The 17,480-nt window shown below is 48.5% G+C and overlaps 2 protein-coding genes across 5 annotated transcripts in view; one reads left to right on the top strand and one right to left on the bottom strand.

Annotated features, from left to right (window-relative positions):
• Arhgap10 (Rho GTPase activating protein 10) overlaps positions 1–9,792 on the top strand; it is a 259,737-nt gene extending 249,945 nt beyond the window's left edge. The window contains exons 21-23 of the mRNA XM_041663469.1: positions 1,339–1,491; positions 2,814–2,905; positions 9,165–9,792. Coding sequence (XP_041519403.1) covers positions 1,339–1,491; positions 2,814–2,905; positions 9,165–9,253 — 334 coding nt within the window. The 3' untranslated portion in view covers positions 9,254–9,792. The remainder of the gene's footprint in view (positions 1–1,338; positions 1,492–2,813; positions 2,906–9,164) is intronic.
• A 4,852-nt stretch (positions 9,793–14,644) lies between these two features.
• Nr3c2 (nuclear receptor subfamily 3 group C member 2) overlaps positions 14,645–17,480 on the bottom strand; it is a 316,877-nt gene continuing 314,041 nt past the window's right edge. For all 4 annotated transcript variants that reach the window (XM_041663287.1, XM_041663285.1, XM_041663286.1 and 1 more), the window contains one exon: positions 14,645–17,279. In XM_041663287.1, the coding sequence (XP_041519221.1) occupies positions 17,124–17,279 (156 nt within the window). In that variant the 3' untranslated portion in view covers positions 14,645–17,123. The remainder of the gene's footprint in view (positions 17,280–17,480) is intronic.

Raw genomic sequence — 17,480 nt, forward strand, 5'->3', positions numbered from 1 at the left:
ACTCCCCCCCCCCCCCACACACACACACACATTGTTTTCGTTGTGGTGTTTGTCACGGTGATGGAAACAAGCTAAGATAAGCGCCGTCCAGGAGTCTGCTAACTGGCCTCTTTTCAAGATTTTGATTTTATTTTTAATGCATGTGGGTGTTTTGCCTGCATGTGTGTCTGTGCACCGCATGTGTGCCTGGGGAGACTAGAAGAGGGTGTTGGATCCCCAGTTATGGAGTTACAGTTGATTGTGAGCCACCATGTGGATGCTGAGAATTGAACCCAGGTCCTCTGGAAGAACTGCCAGTGCTCTTAACCTCCGAGCCTTCTCTTTAAATTTTAAATTCTAAGGAATGACTCAGACACCAAAGACTGATTGTGGTTCATTGATTTCTCCTTTACACTCTCTTCTTTTGCTCTTTCTGGAGGAATCTTGACTGTTAGTTGCAAAGTTTTCTTAAGTTTCCGCATATAAAACCAGCAGAAGGACCTTTCTGCTTCAGAGTGCTGTGTGTTGCTCTCTGTCAGCTGCAGGCTGTGTGCTTGGTGTTTAAGTTTGTGTGACTTTCCCTATAAGTAGAAATGAGTTAGAGCACATTCCCGACACACAGAGTCTCAACTTAGGAAGCTGTGGAATGGATACACGTTCAGTAGAAATAGGTTTTGGCTTCTCATCTTCTCTGGCCATAGGTGAATAGCAGTGAATAACAGCCCCAGGCAGAATGTGATCCCTCAGGTGTGTGCGTGCATTAGATGCAGTCTCAGTTTACAGTATTTCCAGCTTCTGTGGCTTTCTCAGAAGCTAAGCTCATTCTCAGGCAAGGAGCACCTGCCTCTGAGAAGTCCACGTCACTACTCTGAGCATTAGTTTTCTAATTAGCAAACTGATTGGCTTAGATTCATCTTGGGAAGGAAAGGGTTTGTTCCAGATTCAGCTGGAGTACAGCATGGAATGGAAGTCAGGACAGAAACTCAAAGCAGGAACCTGAAGGCAGGAAGTGAAACAAAGCCAGGTGGGTGGAAACCAGCCAGGACACTGGAAATGACCGTGGACTAGACAGGATCAGCCTCCCCACAGACAGAAGCCAGGTGGGTGGAAACCAGCCAGGACACTGGAAATGACCGTGGACTAGACAGGATCAGCCTCCCCACAGACAGAAGCTCAGTGAAGTGTCTCAGTTTGAGATGTGGCTCCTTTTGGAGTGGCTTGTGTTATAGTCCTGGGAGGATACAGACAGGACTCTATCCCTGGTGGTATGAAGACACATGGGTGCTGGCATCTGGCCATTGGATTTGGACTGTTATCAGTGTTCACGGTATTAATCCTGTCCTTCACCTGTATCCTTAGGCCAAGCCAGCCCCAGTCGTCTATGGTGCAGTGGCTAAATCTGCAGTCTCCGACCACACCAAGCTCCAATGCAGCCGGTACACCTCCTTCAACAAGGATGTCCCATTTCCCCCTCTCTCCTGCTGCCTCCATTGTAGACAAGCTGCCTGAATGGTATGTGGTTTGAAGTGTGCTGTGGAATTAGGTGTGGTACAAAGAAGGGCTTTGACAGCCCTCTGTTAGAGAATTCCTGCCTGCACCCCTTGGCATTGTTAACTAAGCCCCTATCAGGGCTGGGCTGCATCTCAGAAGCAGGTGTAGTATTTACATCTGACCTACACTCATCTTCCTGTATATTTGAAGTCATCTGTAGATAAATTTTAATATCTAATGATGTAAATACTGTGCAAACCTTTTCTTTTTTTTAATTTATTTATTTATTAAGGATTTCTGCCTCCTCCCCGCCACCGCCTCCCATTTCCTTTTCTACACCGTTTTGTTTAGGAAAGGCATGAGAGGAAAGCCTGAATGTGATACACAATACAGATGCATGTTTTCTTTTTCTTTGTTTTTGGAAATACTTTCAGTCAGTGAGTGGTTGAATCTGTAGAGATGGAACCTGTTGGCTATGCATGGCCAATTGCAGGTTCTTGAGAATAATTTGTAGTGGACGAGCCTTATTGGAACCTGCTCTGCCTTTTTGGTCCTTCTTATTGATTTATGAAGTTAGGTGCTTTGGGAGAATTTTTATTTGCAGATGTAAAGCACATTCTTTGTTACTTTCTCTGGGCATCTTATGACCAGTTTGCAGAAAACAGTAACGAGTCAGTCTGCCTGGGCATCGGCTGGCATAGTTCTTACCATCAGGGACTTCTGTCTGCAGGAAGATGTGGAATTTCTCTCTTCCTTCCTTGACTCGGATCTGACCAAGTATGGCTTCCATCATTCCCCGTTGTGCACGCCTCTCAGAAGGGCTCAGAACATGTTCTCACAAATTAGGAGAGGCTGAGCCTTGTGTGCCTTTGGGGGACAGATGGCCTAAGTAAAGAAGACCTAAGCAGGGATGGCAGCTCATTCCAGTGTGCTGTGGGAACTGTAGGCAGCACACACGGACATGCTGGGAGCCAGCTTAATGGGTGTGTGCCTCTTTCCTGCACTTGGCTGGTGCACGGCTGACATACTCAGCGGTAACTACACCTTGTGCAGCTACAGTGCTGAGCACTGGGATGGGACATCCCACCAGGCGATGAGGGGAGTCTGGTGAAGTGGCTCACTGACAGCTTCCCAAGGAGGCTTCCATGGAAAGATTTGTAGCGGAAACCCATCATCTACTTGAAAGCCAAGTGCCACATCTCTGCCTGATGTTCACATCCCTGTCATCTTTTCAAAATATACTACCCCACTGTTGGGGTGTAAATGAGATGTGGGAAATGTGGAGGGGCTGTGAGGATTCTGTCTGCAGCTTTTCATTCAAGCCTTCTGTGTTCTCTCTGCAGTGTTATCAATCGCAAGGCCCGCGCAGTGTACCCATGTGAGGCAGAACACAGCTCGGAATTGTCGTTTGAAATCGGAGCCATTTTTGAGGATGGTAAGTGCCGGCAAGAGCTTTGTGGTGGAGACATCTTTACTGTCTGCGCATTGAGTGCCAGCCACTGTTGGTGGCCATGCTCTGCCACTGGTCTGTAGAGATGACTTCGCCAACTCCAGACCTGAACTCCAGGAGCTGTGTGATGGTGCTAGCTCTGAAAAGCCTCGTCTTCCAGTGAGGAGCTGGGAATCCAGACACTGTGACTTCTCTCTCTGTGCGGTTCTCGGGCTTCGCGGTCTCCTGCCAGCTGGAACAGTGTGCGCATCTTTAGACTTTGCAATTTAAATAAGGGTGTGGATTTTAGTTGAATGTTTAATATTCATACACAGACATTTAGGAGCTATGCCTGTTTTAATATTTCACAAATTTCTCTTCTGGTTCAGTGAATATATTTTCCTCCGTTGCTCTTGATTTCTTCCCTCCCTAGTCACACTCATTATGGAATTCATTGGTTGCTGTGGAAACAGTGATGTTGCGTGTGGGTGGAGCTCCCCAAAAGAGTTTCTAGGAAGCAGGGAAAACCTTGGATGCTAGGATGGAATGGCTGATTAGTCAGAATGTTTGGAGTTTACAGAACATATCGCCATTGTGCCTTGTGGTAGTCAGAAGTGCAACATTTGGTGAGGATTGCGGTATAGAAAGCAAGTTGCTTCATTTAGAATAGATTCTGTGTGTGGAGTGTGCTCCTGGAGCCAGATTCCTGATAATATCAGAAAACAACAGCAGTGCCCTCACACAGCACCACGACACATGCACACCCAGTCATCAGAGAGCGTGGCCACACGGCTGCCCTGTCACGTGCTGGAGGCACATGACAGGAGGTACACGGTAGTAATGAAATTGTGATGTCACCTAAGTGTGTGTAGGAGCCTCCGCGGTTCCTCGAATAGTTCTGCTGGCGAGAGAACTACTGCCGTAGAGGTGGGTCTGTGAGGATGCCCTCGGCTGTGAATGAGAAGCAGAATGACTGGCTAAGTCCATCGAGCCCTGACTTACCTGCGGAGACTGTAAGTGGCTATTCAGGGTATGAAACCGTGTCATCAAGACCAGAGTATCCCTTTGTCTGCTGAGCATTCCGAGCTGAAGACTTGGGTCTTTGCCTGGTGTCCTTGTAGAGTGAGAAGCGGTCACAGGTCCAGGCCACACATAATTCTAGCTTTTTGCATTTCTTTTATGAGAACAGTTTTTCAGAACTTACTTCTGGGTTTAACTGCCTTTACATCTCTTTGGCCAAAATTGGGTCAAATATTCTCTCTAAAGTTGTCACTCTGAGGACATAGGTCAGTGAGAACCAATTGGGTACATAGTGCTTCCTTTGGGCAGACAGCCATGAGACCTGTGTCTCTCTACGCCAAATCTGGATCTTCTAGTATGGATGGAGGACAGAAGAAAAGCCAGGAAGTAGACAACTCTGGCGACCCAAGTTCTCTACCACCAAAGTCTTTTGATGACTTTTTTAAAAAAGTGCCATAAAACGTGTATATACACATACATATTACATAGAGATGAGCATTCCTAACACACACACAGGCTAACAGCAGGTTGCAGTGCCTTACTTACCCCTTCAGTGGAAACTGTGTTCTGTGTATCAGGTTTCTCATCCTAGTCTGCAAGTATGTATCAGGGTGATGCAGTGAGCTTCAGAAGGCTGAGCTCTGAGTACTGTAGACACTTGGGGGACATTCTGATGCCTCTGTGCCCCACAGGGCCCATCACAGTGTGCTGCAGGTATGGTTGCATCTAGCCAGGTTATGTCTCCCTTGGGCATGGTGGCCAGCTCTGCCTGGCATGCTAACTGGACACCCAGGGCATCTCAGTAGTTCCTTAGCCCCTTCCATAAAAAGGTCTGCTCAGTATGCTGGCATTCTCCCTCCCAACATGTAGATGTGGATTTTCCATGAGCCCTATGTCTTCCAGGTGCCTCCCCAGTGCCCCATTGTGGTACACATGAGCTCAGTGGAAAGTTTTCAGAGTTGGCACAGCCGACTGGCTGTTCTTGAGGGGCAGGTCCAAAAGGGCATAGGAAGTTGGAGCCCTTAAGTAGGGTACAGCCCTACCATATAAATAAATACTATACAAACAATATTATATGCACTTTTATCTTCAGTAAATAGTTGATCTCTCAACTTTGTAGGGGAAACTCTGCCCAGTGGGGGGCGTGTTCGCCTCGGGCTAATGTTTTCATATTGATCTAACCCATTTCTAATATTCTGTGTAGCACCACGAGCTGGCTTACCAGGAAAGATCTTAACCTGCATCTGTCTGGAGTGGGAGAATCATGGCGACTCACTGACTCGGCTTCTTTATCCCAGCATTCTGTTCTGTTTACTCCGCCTATCTAAATTCTACCCTATCAGAGGGCCAAGCAGTTTCTTTATTAGTTAACCAATGAAAACAACAGATAAGATGCAAGACCCACCTCCATCACAACTTGTTAAAAATCAGGTGTTTGCTCAGAATTTGTTCGTCCTTCGAATGGTAGTGGGGTCTTTCTGACAACCAGCATGAGACAGTTAGGCATGGGACCTGTGGAGCCAGCCAGCATTCCAAGTCGCCACCGTTCACAGCTCAACCTGCAGAATTGTCTTCAGGAACACTCTCTTGCTGAAGTCTAGCAATCACAAGGATCCTACAGTGTAATCCATTTTTGTAGTTTAAAGGACAGAACCCAGTTTATGATAGTTAGTGGCCTGATATGACCCCTGGGCTTCACTATTCATAGAGCTTTGGAATAATAGGAACAGGAATCCCGACGGTATGCGAAAGGGGAAGTATGCCATTCTCTAACAGCTCTCTTTCTCTTCCTACTCTGAGGCTGTGGACTTAGGTTATGAATTCCAGTCCTTGGCTGAAGATGTGTTTCTGTAGCTCTAGGAGATGTCTCTGTGCTCTACTAGGAAGGTCTGTGCTCGCTTATGTGGTCTCGGGGCAGCCAGTGTTCCTTTAAAAGCTAGAGGAAATGTCCCCCACAGATACACTTGTTGGTTTCTCTGCTAGTCAGGTATGAAGCCTGGTTTCCCCTGTGTCTGTCTGCTCACAGGACCATAGGGCCCATGAACACAGGCTTTGCGGGAACTAGCCCACTCTTTGTGCTGAGGCCAGCAGCTCCACTGGGTCCATGTGTTGGTTAGATTCCACATGTAGAGCAGTGTCTCTATTGTTTGGGCAGCAGGTACAGAACAGATTAATCCTTCAAGGGCTGTAGGAATTAGACTTTTAAGGTTTAAGTACATAGATTAATCCTTGAAATGCTGTTTGGCGTCCTCTGGGAGGCTGGTGGTTTGCGGACAGCATCACCCAGCAGGGCCTTCCAGATGTGTTCCTAACATGGGAATCTCAGAACGCTGTTCAGTGCCAGAGGAGGACATGCAGTGTGACGCTGCCTAAACTCAGAAATGAGCAAGTTGGGATATCGACTTGTGGAGCAAAGGCATTTTAGTTAAAGCTTAGGAAGGAGACTGAGAAATGTGACATTTGAACCCATGGTCTCCCTGAAGAGAGAAGTGTGTTAGGTGGGAGACAGAGGGGAATCCTCAGACACAGCTTTCATGGGGCCTGTGTTTGTTTCCTAGGCTGAGGCTGAGCTCCTAGTATTTTCTTATGCAGAAACCTCAGTATTTTAATGTTTGCCACAGTATATAGTTCACCTTAGGGTGGCCTAGAAAGGCCCAAGACTTGATTCTGTAATGGATGTGGCTTTACGGAAAGCATTGGTGCTGGTTCTGCAGTCTGCCTCCTGGACGGTCAATGGTGGGATAGTAAAAGCGCAGTAATAAACCACTTCACACACGGTCCAGCACTGGAGGGGGGAGACGGAAGGAATCATTGTTAGTGAGGTTATAGAGAAATGGGGGCTCTTATGCAGTTAGGAACGGGATCAGGATGATAGCGGTGTGGAAGATAATACTGTAGCTACTTAAAACATGAGTAGTGGTACCTGGGTGGTGGTGGTGCACGCCTTTAATCCCAGCACTCGGGAGACAGATGCAGGCAGATCTCTGTGAGTTCGAGGCCAGCCTGGTATATAGGAGCTAGTCCCAGGACAGGCTCCAAAGCTACAGAGAAACCCTATCTCCAAAAACCCCCCCCAAAACATGAGTAACGCAATCCAGTGTGACCCACAGCCCAAAATGAGGAAGGCGGGGAGTCTCATATTTGCATACCGATGTTGATAGCATCATCCATGCTCACGAGGAGCCCACAGGTGGAAAGAACTCAGTGCCCAAGAGCAGGTAAGTGGACAAACAAAATGTGTGTACTTAGACAGGACTGTAAGCAAGCTGTTTACAGAAAGGCTGGCCCGTGGGTGTGATTGAACCTGAAGAGATCCTCAGTGAAATAAGCCAATACCAAAGGGAGAAACAGATGACTGTGTTTATGGAGCATCCAGACTCGTAGAATGGTGGAGGTCACAAGAGAACATATGTGCCCATAGGAAAGGGCAATAGAGAGCTAGAGGAGATGGCGCCACTGTGTCTCCTGCCATAAAAGTGGAAGCACAGCTGCCTTGCCACGCAGCATTTAGTTTCCAGCGCAGGAGACCCTTTGGGATCTTCTGCCAGCTCCTTCTGACAGCCAGAGCAGCTGCAGTGTGGTCCCTGCCAATGCTAGCCCTGCCCTGAGGTGGTGACGGGATTAAAGAATGAACAGATCTTCTGAAGTTGTCATGGATGAGCCTTGGCAAGCTCTGGTACCTCAGCTTGAGTTTACACTGTTCCAGGACACCATAGTGCAGCAGGTGGCACATTCTGGGGAGCAGCTTTGGTGCTGAGTTTAGTTCTTTCTCCATATACTGGTGGCATTGCCAGTGTGCTGTATGAACGATGCCTTTCAACATAGTGCCCTTAGTAACATGAATAGGGTAAAGGGGATAAAAGTGAATGGCTGCCTGCTGGTTCACCTTGAAAGCACACCTTAGATTCATTTGCTCATTTAGTGCACAAAAGATGGTGCGAGACACTGAGTCAGGTGCCAGGGAGCGTGAGTTCTCATGCGTATGTGCTGTGCTTTCAGCTGTAGCCTCAAATAGGAGTCTCGCTCTCTCCTGGACTCTAAGGCACACGGAATGTGTACGCGTGAAGCCCCTCATCTGGTCTGGAATCGGGGCAAAGCCTCCACTGAAGTGTGAATCTGTCCTGCCCAGGCATGGTTGGGGCGTATTAAGGACCTAGGGAGAAGCCTAAAGCTGTTTGGCAGATGGAAGAAAGTATCAGAAGGCTGGGCGATGCAGATAGCAGAATGCATAGCACCTCTTTCAAGGGGAAAAACAAATGGCGACCTCATTGAAAAGGACAGTTAGAACTGAACCACCAGTGGTCTCCACACATGAGTGGGTCGTGAATTGCTCGATTGCAGCTATCAGTCACAAAGAGAGCGGCATGCACACAGGGGGAACACTGCTTCACAGACGGCACAGTGTGTGTACCTACACTCAGTCATTAGTAGAAGATAATTCCATTGGTTGTGATCCAAAGCTGCGTTTCAGAGCTGGTTTCTGGGTGGTTTTGTGGACAAGTACTGCCCCCTCCTCACAAGGTATGTGGCTACTGCCCCCAGCCATAATTGGTGCTTCAGATTGGGTCCCTTGATACCAAAACGCTAGTGTCCTGGCTTGAGCCCTCTGTCTTTTGATATCCAGTATGACCCTTGTCATGTGACTGTCACAAGCATGCATTGACACTTAGAGTGCGCTGGGCACTGTGCTCAGCTGTATAAGGTCCAGGCCTGCCAGCAGGTGCTCCCCATCCAGTGTGACTGCTTCTGTGGTGGCTGGAAAGGTTGGAGCAGAACTCACTTAAGGAGAAGCCGTCCTGAATCTGCAGTGGAAGAAGTGGGAAAGGTTCTGGGCAGCAAGTACTGTAGGCACTAAGGCCATGCAGCCCCTGTTGGTGAACCGGCTGATAGGGTACGGCGCTCGAGGCACTGCTGGACTGGTGGGCAGGGCCCTGTGAGCCCTGGATCAGTAAGCTTGATTTTGATGTGAAGTGGGGGAAAGTGTGCTCTGCTCTGTGTTCTCTGATGTTTATCGAGCAACTTGGTGCACAGTGCACTAGAAGGAGCAAGACGGGAAGCTGGGGGACTAGATGGGTGAGCTTTGTGCCTACCAATCCTGGGCAAAAGTCATCAGTAACCCCACGGCAGCTTAGTTACCCAGGGCTCCAGGAGGATCCTGCTCTTCACCTGCTGCCCCATGGTTGAGCCAGCAGGAAGCACGGCAGCATGGTGAGTGTTGTAAATAATGGTGTTTGTTCTTTTTCAGTTCAGACCTCAAGGGAACCTGGCTGGCTGGAAGGGACCCTTAACGGCAAGAGAGGGCTGATTCCACAGAATTACGTCAAGCTGCTGTAGCTCCTGGCCTCAGGAGGGCTCCCGCTGACCCTGGCACCCGTGCACTAGCCTGGGACAGCACCCAAATGCCACCGTCACGCTCAGGAACTGCAGATCACCAAGGGCACTCCAGGGCTGAGGACCCAGGACCGGGCAGACGTGAGCAGAAGGAGAGCAAGAACAGCTTTGGTAGAGTGGATGAAGCAGGGGGGGCGGGCCCTATGGGTGACATCACTACCAGGCATGGAAGGATCCCACTCTCCATGCACTCACTGTTGCGTTTCCGTGGGAACTGTGCTGCTCTCGCATTGTGTGTGCAAGGCACGTGTGGCCTTGTGAGTGCAGGGGAGCTGGTCCCATCCTGGCAGGAAGCAAAGAGAAACTTTCAAGCCCATGTCTTCCTGTCTGCCTCTCCTGGCTCCCAAGCCCACGGAGCAGCTGCACCAAGCCCATCTGTGTGCTTACCATGGCCTTTCCATGTGTTCACCTGGGTGCTATTGTCCCATGCAACCTTGTTGCCACAAAGCCCCTCTGTAAATGAAATAAAATGTTATTTACTATCTGGTGTCTGGCCTACTGTGGGGGGTGCATTCCCTCATTGGTGACTCATGGTTTGACGTTAGATGAGCAGACCCTAGGAACCGTGTAATTTGCAGCAAGGAGAGGGTAGTCCTTTCTGAGATCAAACCCCAGGGTTGGGAGCTCCGGTCTCCTGCATAGACACAGGGATGGGAACTGGTCTGTGGCAATCTGTGGGCGAGCTGCACCCACACTGACGGCCAGTTCTCCTGGCTTTCCCCGAGACACAGGGATGGGAACTGGTCTGTGGTAATCTGTGGGCGAGCTGTACCCACACTGACGGCCAGGTCTCCTGGCTGGCTTCTTTGGACAGATCTCTGTTATACCACTCAATATGGCCTTGCCTCCCAAACCTCAGCTTGAATTTTCCCATCTTGATGAGGGCAGGCTTTGGGAAGGATGGGCTGACAGCTGTCCTAGCATGGGATGCCCTGCTCTTCCCCATTCCGCTCGGTCCCAAGTCCAGGCTCAGGCATGGCCAAGGCCTGTGGGGAAGAATGGGCAGAAGCCCTGCAGGAAGCTCAGGGTTCATGGCCTTGAGACTGTGAGGCTAGTTCCGTATCAGATGGGGGCTGCCAGAGGTGGGGTGCTGATATCTAACCCACACAAGGTTCCTGAACCTTCCTGAATTTTCTCCTAAGGATTTATCTAAAGAAGGATATTGGATTTTCTCCTAGACTGGCGCCGGAGCCCCCTTCTCTGCCAGCTAGTAGCTGTGGCCTCACCTCAGGTGGGTCATGTGTAAGGGCATCAAGTTTATCTGGAATGTCCTCCAAAGGGCCATATGTTACGGGTCTTGTTCCCAGCTCATGTCATTCTTTGAAAGTTTGCAAAGGGAATCTTGGGGGAGATTTTAGGTCATTGGGATGTGCCTGTCAGGGTTTATGGGACATAATTTCCTTTCCTGCGTGTGTGTTTGGTTGTTTGGTAAGACTGTGAGCCAAAATAAAAAGAAAGTGAGGACTGGTTCCTTACCATCTAAGTTAAAATACCAAGCCTGTGGGAAGAACCAAGGCTACTGAGGAACCCAGGGCTGCACTGTAGTAACTCTTTTGAGCTTGAGTGGCCAGCCTGGCCCTGGAGGAAGGGTCAGAGCCGTCAGTGCCCTGTGCTTTGAACTGTCATTTCCTGGTGTGACAATGAAGGTGCTTGTAGGAAAAGGTGTGCCTGTGGACAAGTATGGTGGCTCAGCATGGGAAGACTCCTGGCCTTGCTCATCATTGAGGTGACCAAAGTGGGCACTGGACCCAACTTACTGTAGCAAGACTTGATTTGCTTGCTGACTTGAGGATTTACCTGCTAAGAATGGGGCGTACCCCCTTCCCTGTACCTTCGCGTTTGATTATGTCTGACTGTCTCCACGATTCTGTCCTTGCTTCCTAATAGGAGGACGAAAGCATGAAGTTCCAATGTGTGCGTTGAAACAGAGCGTGTATGCAGTAGTAGGTGCTTCTGGTCCCTTTGTTAACAATCGTCTGCACCTTGGTTGTCAGTGCCCTCTCTGTGCCATGGGCCCCACAGTGGTGTGGCTGAGCAGGCTACCTGTGGCCCCCCAGAGCTGTAGGCCTGGGTTTATCTCGGGGAAACAGGAAATGCTTTCCTTCGAGAGCCAGAGGAAAGTCAGGGGTGTTTCTGTCAGCATATGGCCCAGGAGCAACCTGGCCCAACCTGCCACCACCACAGGGCAGAGCAGAGAGCTTAGCCCTAGACAGAACCCAGGCCCAGGAGCAACCTGGCCCAACCTGCCACCACCACAGGGCAGAGCAGAGAGCTTAGCCCTAGACAGAACCCAAGCTTTTCATAGCAGTGGGCACCGGGGTGTATGGTTACACCCGGAGATCATTTCCATCTCCTGAGAAGAGGTGGGTTTGTTTAGGTGGGTGTGGCTGTCCTGGGAACATCTCCAGGAGGCTGGCTGCCGGCACATGCACTTCACTCTGAACTTGGCTGCATCTCTCACATCCTGCAGCATCAGCCACAGCAATAGGACTAGATCTTCAGCCTTTGTTTGTCCCGAGGCCCTGCAGGACGCTTCATGCATGGGTGTCCACCTAGGAAATGGAGAAATCCAGTGCCATTGGGACTTTTAGTGACTAAATTCCGTGGTGCACGTGCTCATCAGGAAGCATTAGTAAGTGGAGAGGAGGAGGCATGGAGAGGTTCTCTGGCGGCTTCGCATCTCTTAGCCATTGTCCTGATTCGGATCTTGTGAGTCTGTCAAAGTTCCATGTGTTGAAGGTGTGGTCCCCAATTGAGGACCTTAGTGGGAGGTGGTGGCATCTATCAGACAGACAGTCCACGTATGCCCTAAAGCTCCTTATGTGCTGGTTGTCATGGGGTGAAGAGCTTTACATTGCTTCATGCTCTCTGCTGTGTTCTGCTGTGATGTCAGATCCTTCCACAGGCCCACGACCAGAGCTGACTAACCAGACTGAAGCCGTGGAAACTGAGCCTTAGGCCAACCTTCTCTTTTAAATGTTGATACTATCAAATTCTCTGCCAATAGGGACAGTGCTAACACAGCCAGCCACACTCCTCTCTGTCGTCTTATACAAAGGCCATTCTTTGCCCTTGTTCTCTGCCAGTCGCCGTGATGCCATTCCCTTCCCAAGGTCCCTCTGCCTCTCTAATCCTAGCTTTTGCTCATTTCCCACCCGCCTCGTGCTGAGTGCATTCTCACCTCGGCTTCTCTCAAGTCTCTCAGAGCCAGCCTCTGCCAGATGTTTCCGTGACACCTTGAATCTTCTTCAGCCACACAGCTTCTGCGTTCCTCTCTGAGGATGTTATCTCTGTGCCTGCAAGTGTCATATCGGATGGCTGTCAGCTCACTTTTCCTTCGCTCTGCTAAGCAGTGATTTACTGCTCCACATTTGGGGAACACAGCTTATTCTCCCAATGCTAAATGTCTAGGTAAAAGTCTTTCAGTCACCTGCTTGGATCTGTCTAACCAAAGATGAGTGTGGCTGATGATTGTCCAACAAGAGACCTGCACATCGAGCGTGGGCAGTGCGTATGTGTGGGATGAAGATGGACAGCTCGGTGCCACATGCTGGTGTGTGGACTAATTCCTTGGAAAGTTAGTGTCCGTGAATATGGCTGCAGAGTGGAGTGAGGGCAGCGTGCTGAGTCTAGCTTGTCAGGGCATGAAGCCACAGAAATAGGTTTTGTTGAGCCGGGAGGAACTCGGAAGCCAGTCTTGGTAACATACATTCTGCAGTGTCTGAATAGCCAAGGGTGTAGTGATGTAGTCTTTCCCCTTATGAGAGCCAGACTCTTCTGGCTCTTCCAGTTTGACTGTGGCCTTGACCCTAGATCTCAGTCCATGTCCATGGGACAGAAGCAAGTGTGAAGGACCGAGGCCTGGAAAGCATTAGCCTTCTGCACCATGTCTCTGAGCTTTGCTGAGCGCCCAGCAGTTTTCTGTAGCAAAGCTATCATAGTCTAAGCACAGATGCCTGAACAAACCCCACACAGTCAAGTCCGGTCCTAATCAGCAGACTCCCTGGGCATTTCACAGACTCTGGAGAGAGACTGGCGAACCACTGGACTGCTCTGTCATGCAGTAATTCTGCCCTGTGCTTCACTTGGCTTTGCACAGCCTTGGGTCATGCCAAACGTCAGGATCCTATCTTAGTGCTCTTCTGTTTACTGCTGCTTGGGAAACCACTGATCTATTTCCAGGAAAAATGCTGCACTAAGACTGGGTGGCTGGAGCAGAAAGTGTTAGATATACCTGGATCGTCTTCATCTGCAGACACCTTTGTCATTCATCAAAAGGCATGCTAGTGCTTCTGTGAGAAACATCCACACTTTGCTTCAGGTGCATTCGACAGACACATGTAGTAATCCCCTTCTTCTGTATGCGACACACTGCACGGAGCTAGTGCCGTGGCACATAGTAGTAGCTGGCTGCCCTGGCACTTCTCAGCTCGTGATTGCTAAAGGGGAAACTGGATTCTCTTGGCCCAAGAGTTGCTTTGTGAAGTCCTTAAAAGCAAAATGAAGACGCAGTTGGCCCAAGACGAAGCTTTCTGAGCTCTGAAGGCCACCTGCTTCCTCAACAGTGCTCATGGGAGGACCTCTTGGCAGGCAAGATGGCTTTCGTTTCACATCCAAGGCCATGGAAGGCTCTGCTCCTTCAACAGGTCAGATTTCTTAGTGTTTGCATGTAGATTTGCTTTCACTTCCAGATGTTTTTACCACCCACTCCATGACATACAACTTTTCTCCTGGGCTGTGGTTAGTGGCCACACTGTGTTCTCGAATTTTATCTGTTTGCTTAAGCAATGTTAAACTTGTCTCTCACCAGGCTGCTCTTTCTGAAAGCCAATCAACACTCACCCATTAAATGACACATTGCTTTAATTTATCTATGAAGAAATGTTTCCTATTTTAAAATGAACTGGTAATTGGATTTTTGTTTTCTGTGTTCATGAGTGTCCAGCGGGGAGTTCCACAAAGGGTGGATAACCATCAGGGTTTGCAGGTACCCGAGGGAGAAAGCAAGACCACATGGAGGAAGAACTCTGGCTACAGCTGGCATTGTGGATGAAGAGGGGCAGGCCATGCTTATGTGTCCACACGGCTATGTGAGGTGCGGGTACGGAAGAGGGTAGTAAACTACAAATTAGCCACAGAATCACAATATGACTCTGCCCGAAGAGACAGCTGATCATGTGACAGCGAACCGGGCTCTTTCTAGACTCAAAAAACTCCAGTGGCTCCATTGTTGGCTGCGGGCCGAAGTGCAGGACCAGAAGGTAGATAAGCATGAAGTCAGACGGATCTGTAGGCATGCAAATGAACAGTTTGTAGGACAACAGGTGACTAAAGGAAAGGATTTATTGTAATCTGCTTACAGTCCTTTGCAAAGACAGACATGTTTTTGCATAAAGATATAAATTCATTTTAAACTAATTTAGTGTTTTAATTATATGAAGAAGTTTTGGTGAATTATGAATTGTACCAAACCAAGATTTTTAAGAGCAATATGGTACAAAAATAAGAGCAGACAGACAGTTTGGCCTGGGACAGGCATTCAACAGTGAATTTAGAGAATATGGCTTCGCTGTTTAGTTAAGCAGAGTTACCTGGAGACACACAAGGAGCCAGTAACTTCATTAATACAACAAGCTACAACAGACGTCCTCCACTCAGTCCTGGCTAGGATGGAATCCAGTCATAGAGTTAACTCAGCTCCTCCTCAGACACCTCATGTGCATACCATGTACCCTTCACCTTGGAGGTGTGGCTGTGATCCTGCCATGCTGTAAGTTGGCTGCCTCTAAAGATCTGCCTATAAACTATATTCTTGAAATTGCAAATTATGTATGAAAGCCTCCTCCCTCCGAGTTCAGTGGTCTAGGTTTCCCCTCGCAGAAGGCAGGCATTCTTTGAAAGACAAGGTAATGTTGTCTGCATGGTGAACCCTGTGGGAAAAGGCTGCCCCACTGGAGCCTTGTCCCAGCCTTCTGCTTGAGCTACGACTTTTTGGTTTTGGGAATTTATGTGATTTCACTGAGTACAGATGAAAGTTATCACCACATTTGAAAGATTAATTTGGCCTCTATTCAAAGATTATTTAGTGCAATCATATTGTAGTTCCCCAGAGATACACATGTTTGTGATTTGGGCCAGGAGAGAAGACATAAATTGCAGCAGTATTGGACAGATTAATGAATTAAAGGTTTAGTGCCACTGTCTTGCTTATATGATCTGTAGTGTTTTTGTGTTTTTTTTCCTCCAAAACTGTTTATGTATAAAATTTTAATTTTTAAAACCTACCTTTAAAAAAATCTAAAAACCTTCTAGTGATCTGCAGGTCTCCACGCCATTCTGATTGACTCCTGCCCAGAAGGACTGCCCCAGTACCGCCTGCCATGATTGCTGTTCCCTTGACCAGCTCCAGGAGTGAAGAACCCTGTCCAAGGCCAGAGGTGCTTTCTGATCTTTGACAGTTGTGGAGAGTGTATGGAGTTTCTTCCCCCAGAGGAGAAAGCTGGGTTTTCTGAAATGGGAGAGCTGTACTCGCTGCGCTGAGTTTCCAGTCTCCCCTTCTGAGAGTGGGTTCTGCTTCTTATGGAAAAGGGAAAGACAGCACTCCCAGGACCTCAGTCCAGGGGGCCCTGTCAAGTGACACCTGCCGAGCTGCAGACACAGCTGCAGCAGCATCCCCGATGGAAGCAGGAAGAAGCAGAAGCCAGAACAGGGCGCTGGTGGCTCACACAAGCCCACGCGGGAGACCAAGAACAAAACAAGATAGTACAGAAAAAGTAGAAAGGCTTAGAGACAACCAAAGAGGTTTAAGTGTGGTTATTTACAACAGAGACTGTAAAATGGTAAATTAGATATGAAGCTAAAAAAGGCACAGCTTTCCTTAAATACACTGTAAACGGTTCGGTACGCATGCAGAGCATCTCACGGTACAAAAAAAAAGTTTAACCTTGTTTAGACAAAGATAGTACTTAAATAGTCTCCAGCAAAATAGAATTCTCTCAAAAATACTTTCCCATTCATCCTATTAACCATTAAAGATTTTTTTTTTGTATGTGTCTCATTTACAAAAGTTCCTTGCACCTTACTTCAGGTCCTTCACGATTTATACAGACAGTAATGTACAGCCCAGCAGAAAACTGCGGAACATTATTTGTAAAGCCAACACAATAGATACTAGAAATCGAAACCAAGGCATTTAACATCTTACCCATTCTAATTAAATAATAAATGGACACTAACGAGTGTGTATGCCAGCGATGCAGAAAAACGTGCCCCGGAAGGCCGCAGTTCCACGCCACGTGTTCTGTTATTACACATCAGGAATCTGTATGCATTTTTTTGTTTTTTTTGTATTTTTAAATAACAAAAGAATATTAATGCCCCATATTGGCTAGACATTTTATGTGCAAACCAAGGGTAAGCTTACAAAGTTCTCTAGTCCTCAAACCCTTTGAAAACAAGCAGGAGATCCCAGAAACTACATGGCAAAGTTAAAACTTCCATCTGTTAAAATATCAAAATCAAGAGTTATTGACTAGATATGGCTTTTCATCCAGAGGAACGGGAACGTGTTTTCTAAGCGCTGGGAGTGGAGAGGGAGAGTCCTTTAGCCAGCTCAGGCCTTGCCAAATCCACATCTCATGGCTTTCCCTGCTGTAGACCCTTGATGTGACTTTAGCCTTAAGAGACTGCTGAGCAAGCAAGCGTGACTCAACCACCACACGTTACAACCGCGAGTCCTCGTCCTTCGTAGGTGTGGAACGATGCGGGGAGACTTAAGGCAAAGCTCTTCCTGGCTGACGGCTTCTGGCTTCCGTCACTTCCTGTGAAAGTAAAGGGGTGTGGCGTTCCCAGACTCCACCTTTGGCAGCTGGTCGCTGATGATCTCCACCAGCATGGCGGGAAACTCCACCTTCAGGGCTTGGGACTCTCGGAAGGTGTAAAAGCAGAATTCCAGCAGGTCACTCACCAGCTGTAAGACAGACACAGAGGCATGACATGCGGCCTCATTTTCAGATCCCCGCCTCCTCCTCCGCTCGGCCTAACCCTGGTGCAAACATGGCAGCAGTGCTCAGGAACTCTGCCAGGAAATCGTGGCATAGTAGTTTAGTCGAGTTATCTGGGGGACAAAGATGTGTGTTTCTGTCACTTGTCAACCAGTGTCGTCATGCTA

The sequence above is a fragment of the Microtus oregoni genome, unplaced genomic scaffold (genome assembly GCF_018167655.1).
Source record: "Microtus oregoni isolate MIOR12 unplaced genomic scaffold, Mior012 000014F_ref0000157, whole genome shotgun sequence".
Lineage (NCBI taxonomy): Eukaryota > Metazoa > Chordata > Mammalia > Rodentia > Cricetidae > Microtus > Microtus oregoni.